The following is a 22,992-nucleotide window of genomic DNA, read 5'->3' as shown; positions in this document are numbered from 1 at the left end:
ATCCGCTGACATAGTGAGGAGCCGTCTGGGCATCAAGTTCTGCTGAGTGAACATTTAGCTGGAACAAATCCTGGCGGTATGTACCATCTGAATTAGATAAGGAAAGACTATAGAGAAGACGTCACCTGTAGTCACTGATATCATTGTGTATTCTCCTCACTATAGAGAAGACGTCACCTGTAGTCACTGATATCATTGTGTATTCTCCTCACTATAGAGAAGACGTCACCTGTAATCACTGATATCATTGTGTATTCTCCTCACTATAGAGAAGACGTCACCTGTAGTCACTGATATCATTGTGTATTCTCCTCACTATAGAGAAGACGTCACCTGTAGTCACTGATATCATTGTGTATTCTCCTCACTATAGAGAAGACGTCACCTGTAGTCACTGATATCATTGTGTATCCTCCTCACTAAAGAGAAGACGTCACCTGTAGTCACTGATATCATTGTGTATTCTCCTCACTATAGAGAAGACGTCACCTGTAGTCACTGATATCATTGTGTATTCTACTCACTATAGAGAAGACGTCACCTGTAGTCACTGATATCATTGTGTATCCTCCTCACTAAAGAGAAGACGTCACCTGTAGTCACTGATATCATTGTGTATTCTCCTCATTATGTCCTATCAGAGCTGGAGTCACTTGTATGTTCTACAGTTATGATGAGTGAAACTACAACTCCCAGCATAACCCACTGCTTAAAGGGGTACTCTGCTGGAAAAAAAATTAGTTTTAACTGGTGCCAGAAAGTTAAACAGATTTGTAAATTACTTCTATTTGAAAATCCTTTCAGTACTTATCAGCTGCTGTATGCTCCACAGGAAGTTATTTTCTTTTTACATTTCCTTTCTGTCTGACCCCAGTTCTCTCTGCTGACACCTCTGTCCATTTTAGGAACTCTCCATAGCAGGAGCAAATCCCCATAGCAAAGCTCTCCTGCTCTGGACAGTTCCTGACATGGACAGAGGTGTCAGCAGAGAGCACTGTGGTCAGACAGAAGGGAAATTCAAAAAGAAAAGAACTTCCTGAGGAGCATATAGCAGCTGATAAGTACTGGAAGGAGTACTCCTTTAAGTCATTCTGGGAGCTGTAGTTTTAAATGGTGAAGACTTCTTTAGCGCTTTCCCATTCTGTGGCAATTGGTATATTTGATAATTATACTGGATTTTTTCACAATGTGCTACACCAGTGGCGCCTTTCACAACTGGCCAAAAAATTACTTTGGGTGGGGGGGCGTGTAGGTATGTGGTGACACTTTTTTCTACCGCACCGGGTGACACCAACCCTAGCACTAGCAACACCACTGGCTGTATTGTATGGGTGACATTATATTTATATATATATATTAATAAACAAATTAATATAGATGTGTGTGTGTGTATATAGAGAGAGAGGAGGAATCACTGCAGCACATCTGTGTTTCTTGCAAAAATAAAAAGTGGGTTTTAATCCAACATGTGTAGAGTTACAGGCAACGTTTCTGCTGCTCACCCAGACATTGGGGGAGATTTATCAAAATCTGTCCTGAGGAAAAGTTGCCCAGTTGCCCAAAGTAGCCAATCAGAATGCTGCTTTTATTTTTAAAAGGGCCTTTGCAAAATAAAAGCAGCGTTCTGATTGGCTGCTGTGGGCAACTGGGCAACTTTTCCTCAGGACAGGTTTTGATAACTCTCCCCCAATGTCTGGGTGAGCAGCAGAAACGTTGCCTGTAACTCTACACATGTTGGAATAAAACCCACTTTTTATTTTTCTTTATAATATTCGCTGTGGATTTGTGACCAGGATTTCTACACTTGCCTGCACTCTTCAATGCATTCAGGTGCTGTTTTCTTGAAAAAACTATATATATATATATATATATATATATATATGCCTGCTGGCATGCCGGCTGTTGGCTGGCACAATGACACAGTGCTGTGGGGCTGGTATGCAATAATTTCCAGGGCTGGTTTTTGTCCCCAGTCCGGCCCTGATTACTACAGATGCAGTAGTCATATGGTTACTAATGTTGCATGTCCCAGGCCATATACTTCTGCATTCAGCTCTAAATTTACCTGCAATAGACCTGTGTCCATAGACATCCCTGGGGAAAAGGCGCCTGTAAAAGGGATTGAACTATGTGTATTCATATGTAAATAATGTGTGCTTGGATCAGCTGTGAATGGCTGCAAATACATTGTAAAACCATACTACACTGCTTACATCACATCTGTAATATATGTTTGGCCTGTATGCCGGGTAAGATACAGAAGAATCCTTTTAAATTATTCCAATTAAAAAAATAATGTTTTAAATTAATTAAAGAGGTACTCCAGTGGAATTTTTTTTAAATCAACTGGTGCTAGAAAGTTAAACAGATTTGTAAATTACTTCTATTTAAATATCTTAATCCTTCAAGTACTTATCAGCTGCTGTATGCTCCAGAGGAAGTTCTTTTCTTTTTGAATTTTTTTTCTTTTGAGCACAGTGCTCTCTGCTGACACCTCTGCCCATGTCAGGAACTGTGCAGAGCAGGATAGGTTGGCTATGGGAATTTGCTCCTGCTCTGGACAGTCCCTGACATGGAAAGAGGATAAAGAGTCTGTCTTCTTTAATCATTTGGTTAAAGGAGAACTCCGGGATATGAAACTAAGTTTCAGATCGCGGGGGGGTGGGGGGGGTCCGACCGCTGGGGCCCTCCACAATCTCCCATTTGGGGCCCCGGCAGTCAGCGGCCAGGGGGAGTGTCCGACCACCGCATGACGCGGCAGCCGACATGCCCCCTCAATACATCTGTATGTGAGATTTGGAGCGCTGCATTCAGCAGTCTCCGCCTGTGCCATAGAAATTTATTGAGGAGGCATGTCGGCCGTCGCATCATGCGGTGGTCGAAATACGCTATTTCGGCAAAGAGCCGAGAGCCCCGTATGGGAGATCACGGGGGGCCCCAGTGGTTGCACCCCCCACGATCTGAAACTCATCCCCTGTCCTTAGGATAGGGAATACGTTTCGTATGCCAGAGTTTTCCTTTAATGCTGGCTTCACACACAGTATGTTGGTCAGTATGTTGGTTAGTCTTTTAATCTAAAATCAGGAGTGGGTTAAAAGCACAGAATGTGTATATGTAAATGTGTAAAAATATACATTAATAAGCCTATGACACTTACCATCATCCTCTTCTTTGGCATCAGGATGTGGCACAAACAGAGGCTCTGCAGGCCAGCACATTTCATCAGTCCATACCAACATTTCCTTTGTCACTATGTCAAATTTCACAATCTATGCAATACACAAAAATTTTATAAACATATGTAATTTATATTAAAAAAAAAAAAAACATGAAAGAAAAAAATTACATGGAAGCCTGGGTAGACACCAGGGCCAAAAGGGGTTTGAGGGATCAATGGCAATCTAAATAAACATGCTAAATACTACCAAAATAGGCCTAATGTGATTCTGAGATGTAAGGGCCCAAATCCACGTGTACAGTGTAAGCAGTATAGAGACTTCACATTCAGTTAAAGGAGGTATATTAACAGTTTTGAGCCCTCAAAACTGACAGCACCACATAGAGGACCAGGATAGCAGATTCCATAGCAAATCCTAGTTTTAATTCCCCACAACCACTATTGATAGTACAGGCAGTGCCCCCTTCATATGTAGTTCCCAGAGCTCTCTACACTGAACGATTGCCCAGCCGCACCTCTCAGCTCTCAGTGACAGCCCTAGCGGATTCCTGTTTGTCTTCTGGTTGGGCACTAGAGATGTTTCTAAGAGCTGAGAGGCGATATCATCACTAATAAAAGTGTACCCTATTGAAGATTGGTGCACACAAAAATACAAACTCATGGCTAGAGTGCATTCGGTAATCCACAAAACCTTTAAAGGGGTATTCCAGTAAAAAAAAATAACAAGAAGGTTTACCTTGGTGGGAATTGGTCGCCATTCAACATGTGAAGCATAAACATATCTGTATTTCTTGCCATTGTAGTCATAGTTAATTCTAGGTAATTCAATTCCTGGTGATGCAACAAATATTTTATGCATTGGTTGTATAACAATACAAATATATAGTCATAGTTGAACATTTTACTCTCAGGGTTAATATGTGTTTATTATTAATAGTATTGAACAATGTATTAGTCCTACTGAATAATATTTTCACAGGTATTAGATAGCTACCAATAAGCAGGAAAGAAAGATGTTATATCTATTGGCACTATCTCAAAGGAAAGCTATTGCTTCAGTCTCTGTCCACACTAGCATATATTAGCTCAATCTTGTAATGGGGTAGTCCTCCCTAATAAAAATATTTTAGTTTGGACATGGGCTGGTATAAAAATGAAAAAAGAAAATTATAATTATGCTCACCTGCCTTGATCCCCTTTCAAGTCCCAACATTGACCAGTCCTGTGTTTATTCATTTCAACACGTGGAAAGCTCCTGCTCAGTCTGGTGCGGCCAGTGATTGGATGAGCGGGTGATTCCATCATGTTGACACAAAAGCAGGAAACACCACTCAGTGGGGACCAGGCACCATCAATGGCAAAGCAGGGGATTAAGTGATGGTAGGTTAGTATCAATATTTTTTTTTGTTTTCTCAATTTATACCAGCCTGAGGCTTTTAACACTGCTGTTAGAACACGGCAGTGTGATGTCTGTCAGAGTAGCGGGAGAAAAAAATACTGCTTGCACCGGCTTTTTCTCCTGCTATTCTCGTCAAAAAACAACAGCGTCCGACTGCCCTCATTATAGTAAATGGTAGCCAACGGGACACGTTTTTGCCCATTGTGCCCTGACACGAGAACGGATGTTAAAATCGCAAAAAAAAAACAAAAAAAAAAAACAGGGAGCAATGGCAAAGTGAAAGGGGCCTGAGCCTGGACACAAAAACTTTATTAGGCAGGGCAATTACAGTGGTGTCACTTTTTATTGTAATCCTGTATGTGATGATGAAGATGACAATGCTGAAAAGTGTTAGCCTATTATTAGGTTGAGTGACCAGATGTGACCAAAGTAAGATTTTTTTGATTTAAGCAAACTTTGGCTGCTACACTAACTTCTGATATATATTTTCAATATCACTCGAAAACGAAATCCTACTTAAGGTTTTATGTTCAGTTACATTGAACAGAGTCTCAGCTAAGGGACAGGAAGGTTATTTGGGTGGTAACATGAACCTTACAGGCCTGAGGAACATTGGAACCAAGAATTTTAAATAGCACTTCCATGACCATACACAAGAATTATTATTATTATTCATTTATTGATGAGATTACATTTGTTTTTTAATTACTAATGTTTCTAACTCAAGCACGATTTCTAACAGTTGACTTTTATTCACTATTCCATACCTTCACATAAAATCTCTGGGTGGCAGCATATTTCGCCGTTTTTGTCTTTCATTGCTGTTGCTGCTGTAGAAATCTTTACTAGATTAACTCCCACTTCTGTTTTCTATGGAATGATAAAATTGCACTCTAAATTAGTATGAATAAATTAAATGGTCTGGCTATTTTTAAAATTAGAGTGAGGTGTCATAACTCTGTGTTACACCAAAGTACCTTGGAATAGATGTAGCAATGTGCTCCCCCTAATATAGTTGGTAGATCTTTGGCTGCCTGTGCAACACAAACAAATGTATGAGCTTGTGTATATGTAAGGCTATGTTCACACATAAAGATGCAGAATTCCAGCCAAATTCGCATCAATTCGACATTTTGCAATTCCACATAAATTCAGGACATGACCTTTCTTTATGCAGAAGTACATAAGGCTGTAAGCCGTGAAATCAGTACAGGAAAACTCACGTGTGAACACCTAATAGGACACTCTGGGTTCCATCATCTCCCATTGCTTTAAAAAAAAATTGGTGTGAGTAGCTTAGTCCCAAAAAAAATTTTAATTTCTTTTTTTTCAAAACTAGGAGCATGCAAAAGTTTGGGACTTTATTATTTCAGAAAAAGTTGTTCATGAAATGTCTGAGAGGTAACAGGTTTGTAGAGGAATGTTTTTACAGCGACTCCTAGTGTCATGGATTATTGATCCTATATTTCACAGTATGTGAAATTACTTCTATGCAGGCACAAACCTCCCTTGACCCCTGAGGGGCCTTATACATGTAGTTTTCTTGCAGCCTAGAACTATCTGTTTTATTTTGAGCTTTGCTGCACGTACAGATTAAGCACCTAAAATGTATGTGCATCAGTTGTACTTGCCAGGTGATCTAAAACTGCAATTATTTCTGCAGGGCATAAACCACTGTGTATGGGCCCACCCTTATGCAGGTAGAATTATCATTAACTCATACATGTCCCATAGTTGTTCATCATATCGACTGACACCCTTCTCTCAGCAGCCAATCTAAATATAAAGGCCAAATACTTAAGACTGGCTCTTTGGCTTCTATTAACATAACCAGTTTGATATTAATACTAGCTGAGTACCCGGCGTTGCCTGGTTTTACCTTCCTAATCCTTGTTAGGGAGGAAAATCAAGAAAGGAGTAAGCTTTTGACTTCATATCCCATCCTCATATATTGTTGTCATATCCTACATTAGAACATAGTTCATAAGGTTGAAAAAAAAAAAACAGAGTCCATCAAGTTCAACGTGTCCTCATATCCCATCCTAATATCCCATCCTCATATATTGTTGTCATATCCCATCCTCATATCCCTTCCTCATATATTGTTGTCATATCCCATCCTCATATCCCATCCTCATATCCCTTCCTCATATATTGTTGTCATATCCCGTCCTCATATCCCGTCCTCATATCCCATCCTCATGTCTTATCCTCAGGTGGGACTGATTTGTGATGAAGATATTGTAAGCCGAAAATAGAATGGGATTTGGCTTTGTGGGAGTGGGTGTGATTTGCAAGCCAGACAGATGCACAAAAATGGTAGAAAATAAAAGGGGTGGGGCTTTAACAGTGGGCGTGCCTTTGTGAGATGCGGCGTGGTATACATGGAGGGTGTTGCTTGCTGACACATTCACCAGGAGATGCAGAGCGGAGCTTGTGGAGTAAGGTACTGGAAGTCCCAAATACTTGCATGAGACTTGAAAAAAAAAAAAAAACATCTTTTATATAAGGATGTAGGTAAGGGTTAATTGAGCTATCATATATTTTTATGTGACATATAAGTAATATGTGTACCGGGTATTATCAAAAAATCTCCAGCCAAACGGAAGCTATGCCAGAACAAACATTTCCCATACATTTGCAAGGGACCTTAAACAAAAACCCTGACCCTCACAAATGGGGGTACTTAGTGGTTGAACTAACTATCCTTTATTTTTAGTGGACATATAAGTAACAGGTGACCAAGTATTATCAAAATATCTCCAACCGTTTGGAAGTTATGCAGCAACATATATTTCCCATAGACTTGTATGGGACTTTAAACAAAAACCCCGACCCTCTCAAATGGGGGTAGGTAAGGGCTAATTTACCCATCCTATGTTTGTTGTTGGCATATAAATAACATGTGTGCCAAGTTTCATGTTAATCTCTTTAGTGGATTGGAAGTGATGCTGGAACATACACACATACACACACACACACACACACATACACACATTGAGTTGTATATATATAGATTAGCTGAAGATACATGTGTGGTGTCCCACTACAGGTACATAGTCCTGTACTACCTGTAGGCCCTGTCAGGTTGAGTCCCTCAGTGACCTGGGGGCTCCCCTGCAGGGACTCCTTGTGTTATCTTTGTAGTTTATTAAATGTGGTGCATATTGCTTTAGGACCATAGATAGAATTCTAATGTATAGATAGTATATAGGACCTTTGGAGGACTCCAAGGACCTGTGTGAGTAAGCTGATCACATGTTATGTTATACTGTTATATGATTTGTTGCAATATGTAATCCCAGAGATCACCAGGTTTAACCTATGACCCACAGCTTAACCATTGGGCTATAGTCCAGCCCCCTCACTATATAAGGGGCAGCCATCTTTAATTCTCTCTCTTTGAGTTATGTGCTCATAGCTACAACATCAAAGCCTTTGCTGAAGCAGCTACCAGGGAATCTCAGGACAGTGTTCAGCAATTGGAGTTCCACAAAGTTACAACTCTCCAGTAAGTCTCAAGTCTATGTCTGCTGTCACTGCATCTAGTCAAGTCCTGCACACAGTCAAGTCCGGTCTAATAACAGTCAAGTCTAAAGTACAAGTTGAAGTCAAGTTAATTATAAGTATTGGTCCAGCAAGCTGCGAGGTCCTCTGGGTACTGGTCACATCTGTTACGCCGAGCGCTCCGGGTCCCCGCTCCTCCCCGGAGCGCTCACTACACTCTCGCTCTCCGTCGGTCCTGTCCCGGCGCGCGCGGCCCCGCTCCCTAGGGCGCGCGCGCGCCGGGTCTCTGCGATTTAAAGGGCCACTGCGCCGCTGATTGGCGCAGTGGTTCTAATCAGTGTGTTCACCTGTGCACTCCCTATGTATACCTCACTTCCCCTGCACTCCCTCGCCGGATCTTGTTGCCATTGTGCCAGTGAAAGCGTTCCCTTCTGTGTTCCTAGCCTGTGTTCCAGACCTCCTGCCGTTGCCCCTGACTACGATCCTTGCTGCCTGCCCCGACCTTCTGCTACGTCCGACCTTGCTTCTGTCTACTCCCTTGTACCGCGCCTATCTTCAGCAGTCAGAGAGGTTGAGCCGTTGCTAGTGGATACGACCTGGTCACTACCGCCGCAGCAAGACCATCCCGCTTTGCGGCGGGCTCTGGTGAATACCAGTAGTGACTTAGAACCGGTCCACTAGCACGGTCCACGCCAATCCCTCTCTGGCACAGAGGATCCACCTCCTGCCAGCCGGCATCGTGACAGTAGATCCGGCCATGGATCCCGCTGAAGTTCCTCTGCCAGTTGTCGCCGACCTCACCACGGTGGTCGCCCAGCAGTCACAACAGATAGCGCAACAAGGCCACCAGCTGTCTCAACTGACCGTGATGCTACAGCAGCTACTACCACAGCTTCAGCAATCATCTCCTCCGCCAGCTCCTGCACCTCCGCAGCAAGTGGCCGCCTCAGGCCTACGACTATCCTTGCCGGATAAATTTGATGGGGACTCTAAGTTTTGCCGTGGCTTTCTTTCACAATGTTCCCTGCACTTGGAGATGATGTCGGACCTGTTTCCTACTGAAAGGTCTAAGGTGGCTTTCGTAGTCAGCCTTCTGTCTGGAAAAGCTCTGTCATGGGCCACACCGCTCTGGGACCGCAATGACCCCGTCACTGCCTCTGTACACTCCTTCTTCTCGGAAATTCGAAGTGTCTTTGAGGAACCAAAAAGAACCTCCAAACCCCAGTCACCGGAGTGACGGGGTGAAAAACCCCTATTGAAAATTCCCTCCCTAACTATAATATATAAAACTTCACTTTTATTTCACTATTATTATTAAAAAGTCCCCTGTAGTGAATAAAATTAGCAGGCTATTCCCTCAACTAGTGTAGCTTCTCCTATCTGGAGTTCACAGTAATATGTACTTGACAGTGGCTGCAGACCACTGTCGATTGGGGAAGGTGCTGCAAATAAAATGTAATCAATCTGTCTCCCCTACATGTTTCGTGGTATGACCCACGTCCTCAGGGGTTAAGAGACAAATGGCCACGTGTATATGCAAGTGCTTCCTTTTATAATGTCCTCTGGACACTCCCCATACCTTAGAACCAATCATAATCACACATAGACTTACCTGTTCCTATGCCACCTATCACTTCACCGTTTATTGCAGGTACCTGGGGTTAGGGGATAACTTCCGGCGCTTGTTAATGACATATATCAGTCGCCGCACTTACCCGTGTTAAGTAAGTGCGGCGACTGATATATGTCATTAACAAGCGCCGGAAGTTATCCCCTAACCCCAGGTACCTGCAATAAACGGTGAAGTGATAGGTGGCATAGGAACAGGTAAGTCTATGTGTGATTATGATTGGTTCTAAGGTATGGGGAGTGTCCAGAGGACATTATAAAAGGAAGCACTTGCATATACACGTGGCCATTTGTCTCTTAACCCCTGAGGACGTGGGTCATACCACGAAACATGTAGGGGAGACAGATTGATTACATTTTATTTGCAGCACCTTCCCCAATCGACAGTGGTCTGCAGCCACTGTCAAGTACATATTACTGTGAACTCCAGATAGGAGAAGCTACACTAGTTGAGGGAATAGCCTGCTAATTTTATTCACTACAGGGGACTTTTTAATAATAATAGTGAAATAAAAGTGAAGTTTTATATATTATAGTTAGGGAGGGAATTTTCAATAGGGGTTTTTCACCCCGTCACTCCGGTGACTGGGGTTTGGAGGTTCTTTTTGGTTATTTAACCCCGTTCCCCCCTGGGCACTAAAGTTTTTTTGTTTTTTCTTTGAGGAACCTGCCCGAGCCTCTTCTGCTGAGACTGCCCTGCTGAACCTGGTCCAGGGTAATTCTTCCGTTGGCGAGTACGCCGTGCAATTCCGTACTCTTGCTTCAGAACTTTCCTGGAATAATGAGGCCCTCTGCGCGACCTTTAAAAAAGGCCTATCCAGCAACATTAAAGATGTTCTGGCCGCACGAGAAATTCCTGCTAACCTACATGAACTCATTCATCTAGCCACTCGCATTGACATGCGTTTTTCCGAAAGGCGTCAGGAGCTCCGCCAGGATATGGACTTTGTTCGCACGAGGCGTTTTTTCTCCCCGGCTCCTCTCTCCTCTGGTCCTCTGCAATCCGTTCCTGTGCCTCCCGCCGTGGAGGCTATGCAAGTTGACCGGTCTCGCCTGACACCTCAAGAGAGGACACGACGCCGCATGGAGAATCTCTGCCTGTACTGTGCCGGTACCGAACACTTCCTGAAGGATTGTCCTATCCGTCCTCCCCGCCTGGAAAGACGTACGCTGACTCCGCACAAAGGTGAAACAGTCCTTGATGTCAACTCTGCTTCTCCACGTCTTACTGTGCCTGTGCGGATATCTGCCTCTACCTTCTCCTTCTCCACTAAGGCCTTCTTGGACTCCGGATCTGCAGGAAACTTTATTTTGGCCTCTCTCATCAACAGGTTCAACATCCCAGTGACCAGTCTCGCCAGACCTCTCTACATCAATTGCGTTAACAATGGAAGATTGGACTGTGCCGTGCGTTACCGCACGGAACCCCTCCTAATGTGCATCAGACCTCACCACGAAAAAATTTAGTTTTTGGTCCTCTCCAATTGCACTTCCGAAATTCTCCTTGGACTACCCTGGCTTCAACACCATTCCCCAACCCTGGATTGGTCCACAGGGGAGATAAAGAGTTGGGGTCCCTCTTGTTTCAAGGACTGCCTTAAACCGGTTACCAGTACTCCTTGCCGTGACCCTGTGGTTCCCCCTGTAACCGGTCTCCCTAAGGCCTATATGGACTTTGCGGATGTTTTTTGCAAAAAACAAGCTGAGACTCTACCTCCTCACAGGCCTTATGACTGTCCTATTGACCTCCTCCCGGGTACTACTCCACCCCGGGGCAGAATTTATCCTCTCTCTGCCCCAGAGACTCTTGCTATGTCTGAGTACATCCAGGAAAATTTAAAAAAGGGCTTTATCCGCAAATCCTCCTCTCCTGCCGGAGCCGGATTTTTCTTTGTGTCCAAAAAAGATGGCTCCCTACGTCCTTGCATTGACTACCGCGGTCTTAATAAAATCACGGTAAAGAACTGCTACCCTCTACCTCTCATCTCTGAACTCTTTGATCGCCTCCAAGGTGCCCACATCTTTACCAAACTGGACTTAAGAGGTGCTTATAATCTCATCCGCATCAGAGAGGGGGATGAATGGAAAACGGCATTTAACACTAGAGATGGACACTTTGAGTATCTGGTCATGCCCTTTGGCCTGTGCAACGCCCCTGCCGTCTTCCAAGACTTTGTTAATGAAATTTTTCGTGATCTCTTATATTCCTGTGTTGTTGTGTATCTGGACGATATCCTGATTTTTTCTGCCAACCTAGAAGAACACCGCCAGCATGTCCGCATGGTTCTTCAGAGACTTCGTGACAATCAACTTTATGCCAAAATGGAGAAATGTCTGTTTGAATGTCAATCTCTTCCTTTCCTAGGATACTTGGTCTCTGGCCAGGGACTACAAATGGATCCAGACAAACTCTCTGCCGTCTTAGATTGGCCACGCCCCTCCGGACTCCGTGCTATCCAACGTTTTTTGGGGTTCGCCAATTATTACAGACAATTTATTCCACATTTTTCCACCATTGTGGCTCCCATCGTGGCTTTAACCAAAAAGAATGCCAATCCTAAGTCATGGCCTCCTCAAGCGGAAGACGCCTTTAAACAGCTCAAGTCTGCCTTTTCTTCAGCTCCCGTGCTCTCCAGACCTGACCCATCTAAACCCTTCCTATTGGAGGTTGATGCCTCCTCAGTAGGAGCTGGAGCGGTCCTTCTACAAAAAAATTCTTCCGGGCATGCTGTTACTTGTGGGTTTTTTTCTAGGACCTTCTCTCCGGCGGAGAGGAACTACTCCATCGGGGATCGAGAGCTACTAGCCATTAAATTAGCACTTGAGGAATGGAGGCATCTGCTGGAGGGATCAAGATTTCCAGTTATTATTTACACCGATCACAAGAACCTCTCCTATCTCCAGTCTGCCCAACGGCTGAATCCTCGCCAGGCCAGGTGGTCTCTGTTCTTTGCCCGATTTAATTTTGAAATTCACTTTCGGCCTGCCGATAAGAACATTAGGGCCGATGCTCTCTCTCGTTCCTCGGATGCCTCGGAAGTAGAGCTCTCTCCGCAACACATCATTCCTCCTGACTGCCTGATCTCCACTTCTCCAGCCTCCATCAGGCAAACTCCTCCTGGGAAGACCTTCGTCTCTCCACGCCAACGCCTCGGAATCCTCAAATGGGGTCACTCCTCCCATCTCGCAGGTCATGCGGGCATCAAGAAATCCGTGCAACTCATCTCTCGTTTCTATTGGTGGCCGACTCTGGAGACGGATGTTGTGGATTTTGTGCGAGCCTGCACTGTCTGTGCCCGGGATAAGACTCCTCGCCAGAAGCCCGCTGGTCTTCTTCATCCTCTGCCTGTTCCCGAACAGCCTTGGTCTCTGGTTGGTATGGACTTTATTACAGACTTACCCTCATCCCGTGGCAACACTGTTGTTTGGGTGGTCGTTGATCGATTCTCCAAGATGGCACATTTCATCCCTCTTCCTGGTCTTCCTTCTGCGCCTCAGTTGGCAAAACAATTTTTTGTACACATTTTTCGTCTTCACGGGTTGCCCACGCAGATCGTCTCGGATAGAGGCGTCCAATTCGTGTCTAAATTCTGGAGGGCTCTCTGTAAACAACTCAAGATTAAATTAAACTTTTCTTCTGCTTATCATCCTCAATCCAATGGGCAAGTAGAAAGAATTAACCAGGTCCTGGGTGATTATTTACGGCATTTTGTTTCCTCCCGCCAGGATGACTGGGCAGATCTTCTACCATGGGCCGAATTCTCGTATAACTTCAGAGTTTCTGAATCTTCTTCCAAATCCCCATTTTTCGTGGTGTACGGCCGTCACCCTCTTCCCCCCCTCCCTACTCCCTTGCCCTCTGGTTTACCCGCTGTGGATGAAATAACTCGTGATCTTTCCACCATATGGAAAGAGACCCAAAATTCTCTCTTACAGGCTTCATCACGCATGAAGAAGTTTGCTGATAAGAAAAGAAGAGCTCCCCCCATTTTTTCTCCCGGAGACAAGGTATGGCTCTCCGCTAAATATGTCCGCTTCCGTGTTCCCAGCTACAAATTGGGACCACGCTATCTTGGTCCTTTCAAAATTTTGTGCCAGATTAATCCTGTCTCTTATAAACTTCTTCTCCCTCCTTCTCTTCGTATTCCTAATGCCTTTCACGTTTCTCTTCTTAAACCACTCATCATCAACCGTTTCTCTCCTAAACTTATCTCTCCCACTCCTGTCTCCGGTTCTTCAGACATCTTTCCTGTAAAGGAGATACTGGCCTCCAAAAAGGTCAGAGGAAAAACCTTCTTTTTGGTTGACTGGGAGGGCTGTGGTCCTGAAGAGAGATCCTGGGAACCTGAGGACAATATCCTAGATAAAAATCTGGTCCTCAGGTTCTCAGGCTCCAAGAAGAGGGGGAGACCCAAGGGGGGGGGTACTGTTACGCCGAGCGCTCCGGGTCCCCGCTCCTCCCGGAGCGCTCACTACACTCTCGCTCTCCGTCGGTCCTGTCCCGGCGCGCGCGGCCCCGCTCCCTAGGGCGCGCGCGCCGGGTCTCTGCGATTTAAAGGGCCACTGCGCCGCTGATTGGCGCAGTGGTTCTAATCAGTGTGTTCACCTGTGCACTCCCTATGTATACCTCACTTCCCCTGCACTCCCTCGCCGGATCTTGTTGCCATTGTGCCAGTGAAAGCGTTCCCTTCTGTGTTCCTAGCCTGTGTTCCAGACCTCCTGCCGTTGCCCCTGACTACGATCCTTGCTGCCTGCCCCGACCTTCTGCTACGTCCGACCTTGCTTCTGTCTACTCCCTTGTACCGCGCCTATCTTCAGCAGTCAGAGAGGTTGAGCCGTTGCTAGTGGATACGACCTGGTCACTACCGCCGCAGCAAGACCATCCCGCTTTGCGGCGGGCTCTGGTGAATACCAGTAGTGACTTAGAACCGGTCCACTAGCACGGTCCACGCCAATCCCTCTCTGGCACAGAGGATCCACCTCCTGCCAGCCGGCATCGTGACAACATCTTTGGGACAATCTGGCCATAGCTGTGAAGATAATTACACCTGTCTTCGGTTCAGTAAAGCCTCCGTTTACCTGCAACTGGTTGTGGACTCTTTATTCACTACTAGCCCGTGGGATAGCGGGCGTGTGGTGTTCCGGAACCCGAAAACCACACTGGTGTCACAAACACATAGGGGTTAATACCATCCGACCCCCGGGGATAATAACATCTGATCCCACCACTCACTGCAACACCCGTGGCCCTGCCACTACTCACTATAGTGGCGCACCACACATGTTTCTATGTAGTTGCAGAGAGAAACTGCTTATTTTGAGATACATTTTAGAATTGTACATGCAATAAGCCCCTCTGTTACTAATTTCCAACATTAGATACATATAAAAGACTGGAGTTATCTTTTTCCTCAACATTCTTGACATTTGCAATTCTAACAGGAGTTCATTTCCTCCTTGTAAACACAGGAAGCCAAATAACAAAAGCTTTTTGGCAGTGACTGTGAATTGTGTGTTAACAGTGACAACATGGGCCAGGCACACATAAACCGATCAGCCTTAACATTAAAGGGGTACTCCAGTGATATACCTTATCCTGTTAATAAAGGATAGGTTTCTAAGTGTCTGATCACAGGGGTGGGGGTCTTCCCTTTGGCACCTTAGGCGATGGGGCCCCACCCTGAATGTTCAAGCCCACCCTTTTGCAATGATGGCACTTTCAGCCAATGACTAACTGAGGGAGGACATCTCTGCAGCCAAAGATTGGCTCAGCAGGCTCTCACTGTGAGGCAAGTACATCTCGGATGGTGGGGAGACCTGGAGACCTTGTTCTGGAGATTGCAGTCGGACCCCTCATGATTAGACCCTTATCCAATATCCTGTGGATTGAAGTTTGTAAAAGCGGGATTACCCCTAAAATGACTTGTTACATTGACAATTTCCAAGGGGTGGAAAACATTGGACAGCAAGTGTACAGTCAGTTATTTAAGATGATTAGTTGGAAAATGAGCAAATGTAAGGATCTGAGATACTTTGACAAAGGTCAAATTGTGATGGTTACATGAGCATTTCCTAAACCGCAGATCTTTTGGGTTGTCCCTGGACAGACAGCCAATAATCCAGAAACACGGGCACAAGTGGCTTAGGCTCATTGGTGCAGATATGGAGTAAGGGCTAGCCTGTCTAGTATAATCCTATAGAAGAGCTACTGCAGAACAGATTTTTTTAAATAAATGTTGGCTATAATAAAAAGGGGCAGAGTAAAGTGCATTGCATGCAGATCATTGCATATGTCCAGTAAGAGTGCTAATACTGACCCCTGTCCACTGCTAAAAGTGCCTACAATAGACAACCTGGCCTGTTAAGTCACATTTTTTAGATCATGTGGTTGACCAGGTGCATGTATGTTGCTTAAATGGGCAAAACATTGCACCAGGCAGTTTGGGTCTTGGCATTCATGTTACAACTTCTAAAACATTGCAGATCAAGTCACACCCCTTCATAGTAACAGTATTTCCTAATGGTTGTGGTCTCTTTTAGCCTCACTGCAAAAATTGTTTAGGAAAAATGTATGCAACATGACAAAGAGCTCAAGGTTTTGTTCTCCATGGAATCTGTGGGATGTGCTGGAAAAACATGTCTGATTGATGGAGGCCTCATCTCACAACTCACAGGACAGAAAGCATCTGCTTGTAAAGGTGATAAGCCATTTGGAAAACAAATACAACATATTTCAGGGGGATAAATTTAACTGACAGCTAATCTTACAAAGTCTCCTATTTTTATTTCTGTATTAAAACATACTTTAAAGGGGTACTCCCCTGCTCAGCATTTGGAACAAACTATTCTGAAGGCTGGAGCCGGCGACGGGAGCTCAACAAACTGTGACAGCCATCACGAGGCTATGACGTCACGCCCCGCCCCCTCAATGCAAGTCTATGGGAGCGGGCGTGATGGCTGTCACAGTTTGTTCCAAACGCTGAGGAGCGGAGTAGCCCTTTAAGTTAAAAACCTAGCCTAACTGAGGAGCAGCTGCTAACAACTAAAAGATCTGCAAATATCAGCGGTGGTGCACCAAGATACGTATAGGCACCAATACGTATAGGCAAAAAAAAAAAAACTGTAACAAAAATGTATTACATAAGACAAAAAGAAACTGACCTTGTCTAACTGTAGGGGGACAACAAACCGTTGGTAGGTTGGTATTGAGGTTACTGCAGTATCCTGTGTTAAGTCTTTCCTTAAATTGGCCATGTAAAACATTTCATATAAACTGTTGTCCTTGTATGCAATAATGTCAAACACTATATGGCCATCTTCTTCATATGCATTGACATGGTGGTAAAATACCAAAGCGTCACTGTAAAACTTTTCTGCAACTGGCTTTTTGGTCTTTTTATCGATGATGTGAAACCATGTCTAAAGAGAATCAAACAAGAAAGAAATATTATTCTCAAATCACCAGCCGAAACTTAACTCTCAATAAATGAAAACCTGATGCATATACAAGAATATAAGAAGTATCAGTTTATATCCAAACATAGGAACTGCTATGGCCTATATCAGGATGGTGCTAGTGGGCACTGTGGCCACATCCCCATAAGTAGTGTGGATCTAAATTTCCCATAGGCATCACAGCATTGCAGTCAAGGATGAATGAATTTGCATGTATGCATTCTATATCATTTTACTCCCAAAGACTGATATCAGTAAGGATAATGTAGTAAGTGTGAGGATCAGGGTGCATTAAATGAAGATGAATTTCCAGCCTAAGTAATTTGAAGGGTTAATGAGTCTTCTGTCCCATTACAAAATATGCAGCGGTATACACTAGAACCCCCCCCCCCCCATTAGTCCTCATGCAAAAATTGCAGGCAGCATACATTGCATTGCTTCTTCATGTAAAATACACATTTTGTTATTGCAGTTAAAAATAATAATAATAATTTAAAAAAAACATGTTTCCCCTATCATTTTCTACTTGATACCCCATGACAAAGTGAATTTAGAAATTTTTGCTAATTTATTAAAAAGGTAAAACTACATTTTCTCTTGGACATAATGAAATTTAGCTCTGGCTCCTCCCATTTCTCTTGACCATCTCTGAGATGTTTCTACACCTTGATTGGAGTCACCTGTGGTAAATTCACCTGATATGATTTGTAAAGACACATCCCTGTCTATATAAGGTCGCACAGCTGACAATGCATATCAGAGCAACAACCAAACCATGTGGTGGAAATAACTGCCTGTAAAGCTCAGGGAAAGGATTTTGTGCAGGGACAGATCTGTAGAAGGCTATAAAAAAATTTTACTGCGCTGAAGGTTCTCAGGAGCACAGTGGCCTCCATAATTTTGGAACAACTAGGACACTTCCTAGAGCTAGCTGCTGCAACAAACTAATCATTAGAGAAGAGCCATAGTAAGAGAGGTGACTAAGAACCTAATGGTCACTCTGGCTGAACTCCAGAGATTCTGGTGCTGATGGGAGAATTTTTCAGAAGGTCAACTATGACTGCAGCACTTTCAGTGGCTGGGACAGGAAAACTGGTCAGGGTTTAGGGAAAGCTTAATGGAGGTAAGAAAAAAGATATTCCTAATGAAAACATGATCCAGAGTGCTCTGGACCTCAGACTGGACCTTCACTTGATGTGGATGTTCACCTTCCAACAAGACAACACAGGAGCGGCTTAGATACAACTCTGTGAATGTCCTTGAGTGGCCCAGACAGAGTCTAGACTTGAAACCCAATTGAACATGTGTGGAGAGAAAAATGGCAGAAAATCCCCAAATCTAGGTGGCATTATTCTCAAAAAGACTGGAGGCTGTAATTGCTACCAACGGTGCTTCATAGTAAAGGATCTGAATACATATGCCAATGCAATATTTTAGCTTTTTCCTTTTCAATAAATTATCAAATATTTGTAACACTCTGTTTTACTTTATCATTATGGGGTATTGAGCGCAGAATGATAGGGAAACTTGAATTTTCATTTTTTTTTAGCACAAGGCCACAACATAAAAAAATTTGAAAATAGTAAAAGGAATGACTTTCTGAAAGTATTGTAACTGAGCTACAGTATTTGAAGTGGGACTGAGAACATAAATACAGATTGATTCTTTAAGTTACTGACAATATATTTATAAAATCATATATACTCCACTTCCTAATAAACATAATTCAGGGTAGATCTTTAAGATTTGTATCTGTAGTGAACTTACCTTCTCATCATTATGGAAGCTGATGCATGAAGCCCAGTTAACTCCGCGGAAATATGCAGTTGCCATTTTTACGATATCCAGCCTTAAAGGCTGTTCTATTACTATGATGTAATTTTCTGTCATTCCAAAGCTGTGATAGTAACTAGGGCTCAAAAGGTGATGTGCAGGAATGGAACACAGTATCTCAGCATTTTTCAAGGGCGACTTCTTATCTTTATCTGCGAATAGATAATATTTAATTATCCATAAGATGATTGTAGAAAGAATCATATTAAGGGTAGGATCACACGTGTTGTATGCTGCAGCATATTTTCTGCAGTTGATTTTAATGAGTAGGAAAATACACAGCAGCAAATATGCAGCAAATATGGCACATGTGACCCTACCCTAAAGGGGTATTCCCATCTCTTGAAGTTGTCCCCTATCCATAGGATAGGGGAAAACAAACTGATCAATGGAGTTTTGACCAAAGGGACCACCACAAATCTAAAAAACAGTGTAATGTTCGTTTATCTGTATTTTGTATTTTCTGCTTTGGGTCCTGTTCAGACATTTGTATACGTCTGAATAGTTTCTGTGTTAATTATCCCTGGAATGGGAAGAGTTAACCTTCCTGAGTTCAGCACTGGGAGGATATATAAGACCTCTTTAGGACTGGTTATTAGACCTGTTACTCTGACCATGTCATGTTTATGATGCACCTTAGCTTTTGTCTGTCTGAGCACATTTCCTGAGTTTGACCCTGGTTATTTGTCCTGTTTGATATATAGATTTTAGCCTGCTTTGTTTTAGTACGTTTGTCGGGTTTTAGTATTTTTGTAATGTTCATTCTGCATTTGCTTTGTGTTTCCTTAGGCTGTATCCACACTGTGCGTTTTGTCAGTCATCAAAACAACTTGGTTTGATCCTGGATCATCTAGGATAGAATCCTGTTCTGAGCTTTGTTCTAGTCCATCTAGGAGTTACTTAGCCTTGTGTCTATACCCTTGTTTGCTTGTATTAAGGATTTTTGTTTCCTACTAGGCTAGTATCCTGATCACACGGTGGAGTGTGCCCACTAGCTAGGAGCCTATTTGGCTTTAGTATTGATGTCCCTCCATGATTGGAGTGGGGTATCCTGTGTGTTCCTTGTTCTGAGTGTAGTGTGAACAGTGTTCTTGATTTCCTGGCCTGTTTAGTTTTCTGACATTCAGTTAACCTGTTTATCCCCTGCATCTCCTGGTTTTGTCTTCTGTAAACCTATCCTCATATCTAGTCTTGTTCATATTATCATATCTGCATTTACTCTTGTTCGAGGTTTCTGAACTGTATGTTAGTATGCTATATCCTGCCTTGTTTGTATTTATATATCTGTTTGTTGGTAATTGTATTCCCGTAATGTTCCTGACTTTGTACAGTTCTGTTTGTTTTGTTAACTTCAACATCCATGCACTTTAGCGCAAGGAAGGGACTGGCTCTAAGTTGTCGACCCGTCATTTAGGGCGGATGAGCAAGTCGGATTAGCAGGAGAGTGTTTTTTTAGGGACAGCTTTAGGGCTCACTTCTCCCTGCCCCCCATTCATGACACAGGGATTGGATTGTTCTCTGAATAAATGGTGTGCAGCTCAAATAAACAGCCAGAAGTCCATTCTTTATGGGGCTGCTAAACATTTCAGAGCCCCAAACTATGAAATGTTGGCAGCCCAATGAAGAATAAATGAAGTTCTGGCCACATGGGTATGATGTGTACCATTCAGTGACAATTTTATCCCTGTTCTTGCGATCAGAGGGGGCACAACAGTCTGACTCCCCTTGATAAGCTTGTTATCCCCGATCCTGTGGACTGGATTGGAATACTTCTCTGTATTATGGAGTCATAGGGACCATGTGTCACTATTTATTGCCTCTACATAGCATTGTACTATAAAGATATTCTATAGAAGCAAAACATTTGAGGCATGAAGGGGTACACTGTGGTGTCTAGGGGTGCATCCACACCTCGTCTTAGTCCTCCGGCCCCTGCGCAGCTTTCCCATTCATTTTAATGAGCCGACCAGAGTCAGATAGTGATCCGGTTTTGTGACCAGACTTAAAACCCTAGTCAGATAGTGACTGGTAAGCTCATTCAAATAAATGAGAAGCTGCGTGGGTCCGGCTGTGATATGGGAGCAGCCATAGGATTAAAACATGGTAAGAATGACCCTAGAGTTCACAGCTTCTACAGCGCCATAATATGGTCATGTGCATGAGTTCTTAAAAGTGGTTTCCAGGTCTCTGTATATAAAGTTATGCAGTTTTTAATAGATTTGCTGTTTATAAGGTTGTGCCTGCTGTTATTGAATGAAAACTTGATCCTGATCTTGTCCAGATGCTGACTTTGTCCTGATCATGTACTGCTCACAAAGGTGCACAGCTCATTAAATGAAGCAACAGCTTTAGGGTCTGTTCACACATTGTATTTAGATCACAGTTTATTGCCCCAATTTTTGCTAAACTGCATCGAAATGCAACAGTTTTACCGCAAATTTGTGTTAATCATTGCAATTATCTGCAATTTCCCCATTTTGGTCAAATAAGCCATTAGGCATTACATATTTCAATCTATATTTCATTACATAGATCCTTAGGCCTCATGCACTCAATAGAACATGTTAGGGTTTTTAAAATTGGAGACCTACTGAGGTACAGTATTCACCCAAGTAGATTTCAAAAGTGTAATGTATTATACATTTGTACATCATGTATACATAATGGCCATATGAAAGAGATTTTGGTACAAATAATATTTCTCTTTTTTCTTACTTGCTGCTGTTGGTGGAACTTTAAAAATCAAGTACTTTGTTTTCCCTTTGTCACCAATAGCTGTCCCCATATTGAAGGTATTCCCTTCACTGTCATAGTGCGGGTGAGAGGTTGCTATATTGACTGTCACATATTTCAAATAATCCACCTGTAAAAAAAATTCATTGGATTATTGAAGAGCCGCTTATAGATGGATGTTATATGGTAAATGTTAGCTTCTTTATTACAATCACAATGTCTGGACCCTCTGCAATTCTACTTAATTGGAGTTAGAACATCATAGAATCGTCAGTTCAGTTTAGTAAAACCATGGGAGAACAGGGCATTGTGCCCACTATATGGAAGTTAAAATGTCTCCAAATAACCTCTTGAAAGTGGCTGAAGGAACTAATAGATAAACATAAACATAAAAATAGAGACAGACAGATAGATAGATAGATAGAAAGTGAAATTGCACAGATATCCTAAAGCATGTGGTATTGCATTTATTTAACTTCAAATCCATATATCCCATATCACATTTCCATATACTAACTAAACCTCACAGTTGAATCTCACAACACGGACATTGCACCTAATCCATATCTGAAGGTTTGTCTTCTTTTTATGTCATTAAGTGATAAGTTTTCCCTTGTTTATATGTAGCATGACAACAGACCTACCTTTTCTAGTGTGTCCAATGACTGAGGATCAATCTTTCTGATAAAGTTGGTCTCAGATGAAGCATAATAATCATCTCCAAACTTTATGATATTAATAAGGCAATTGTCAGTGAACTCAGGTACAACATGTGACAAGTAAGTAAAGGCCCTGAAATCAGCATGTAACATGTTAAAGATAGAGACTTTAGACAGGCAGGCTTATGCAAACATTAGTAAAACTAAGCATAGCTATCAAATAATATTGATCACGTACAGTCAGTTAAAGGAGATTACACTGCATGAAACTCCCTATCAGTACAGCACACGTTCCTAATATTCCTATATTTAGTGCATTTTCTGATCTCCAATTCACTTAAAGGGATTCTGTCATCAGTATAACCAACACTACCCTATTGGTACAGAATTATAGTGTGAGTGACAACCGACCTTCCGACTGTGGCTCCATTCTTCAGTAATCCAAGGTCTAATGGATATGTTAATGAGCCAGTTTGGTGCATGGAGGGGGGAGGGGTACACGGTGAGTCCAGTGTTCTGAAAATCTGTGCATGCTGGCTTTTTTCATTGTATAAAGCTCAGCACAGAGGAAGGAGGTGTTGCAATGAGGTAGCCAGCGT

The 22,992-nt window shown here is 43.0% G+C and overlaps 2 protein-coding genes across 4 annotated transcripts in view; one reads left to right on the top strand and one right to left on the bottom strand.

Annotated features, from left to right (window-relative positions):
- The window catches only part of LOC130276601 (polycystic kidney disease protein 1-like 2), a 264,668-nt gene that overhangs the window by 27,222 nt on the left and 214,454 nt on the right, over positions 1-22,992 (top strand). The gene's annotated exons all lie outside the window — the stretch shown is intronic.
- BCO1 (beta-carotene oxygenase 1) overlaps positions 1-22,992 on the bottom strand; it is a 66,228-nt gene that overhangs the window by 10,275 nt on the left and 32,961 nt on the right. For all 3 annotated transcript variants that reach the window (XM_056526200.1, XM_056526199.1, XM_056526198.1), the window contains exons 4-10: positions 22,379-22,526; positions 21,717-21,864; positions 18,936-19,153; positions 16,875-17,132; positions 5,345-5,447; positions 3,915-4,009; positions 3,158-3,269 (exon numbers count right to left, since the gene is read on the bottom strand). In XM_056526200.1, coding sequence (XP_056382175.1) covers positions 3,158-3,269; positions 3,915-4,009; positions 5,345-5,447; positions 16,875-17,132; positions 18,936-19,153; positions 21,717-21,864; positions 22,379-22,526 — 1,082 coding nt within the window. The remainder of the gene's footprint in view (positions 1-3,157; positions 3,270-3,914; positions 4,010-5,344; positions 5,448-16,874; positions 17,133-18,935; positions 19,154-21,716; positions 21,865-22,378; positions 22,527-22,992) is intronic.

The sequence above is a fragment of the Hyla sarda genome, chromosome 6, assembly GCF_029499605.1.
Source record: "Hyla sarda isolate aHylSar1 chromosome 6, aHylSar1.hap1, whole genome shotgun sequence".
Lineage (NCBI taxonomy): Eukaryota > Metazoa > Chordata > Amphibia > Anura > Hylidae > Hyla > Hyla sarda.
The sequence above is the reverse complement of the archived record's forward strand: the minus strand, read 5'-3'. Positions and strand labels throughout refer to the sequence as shown.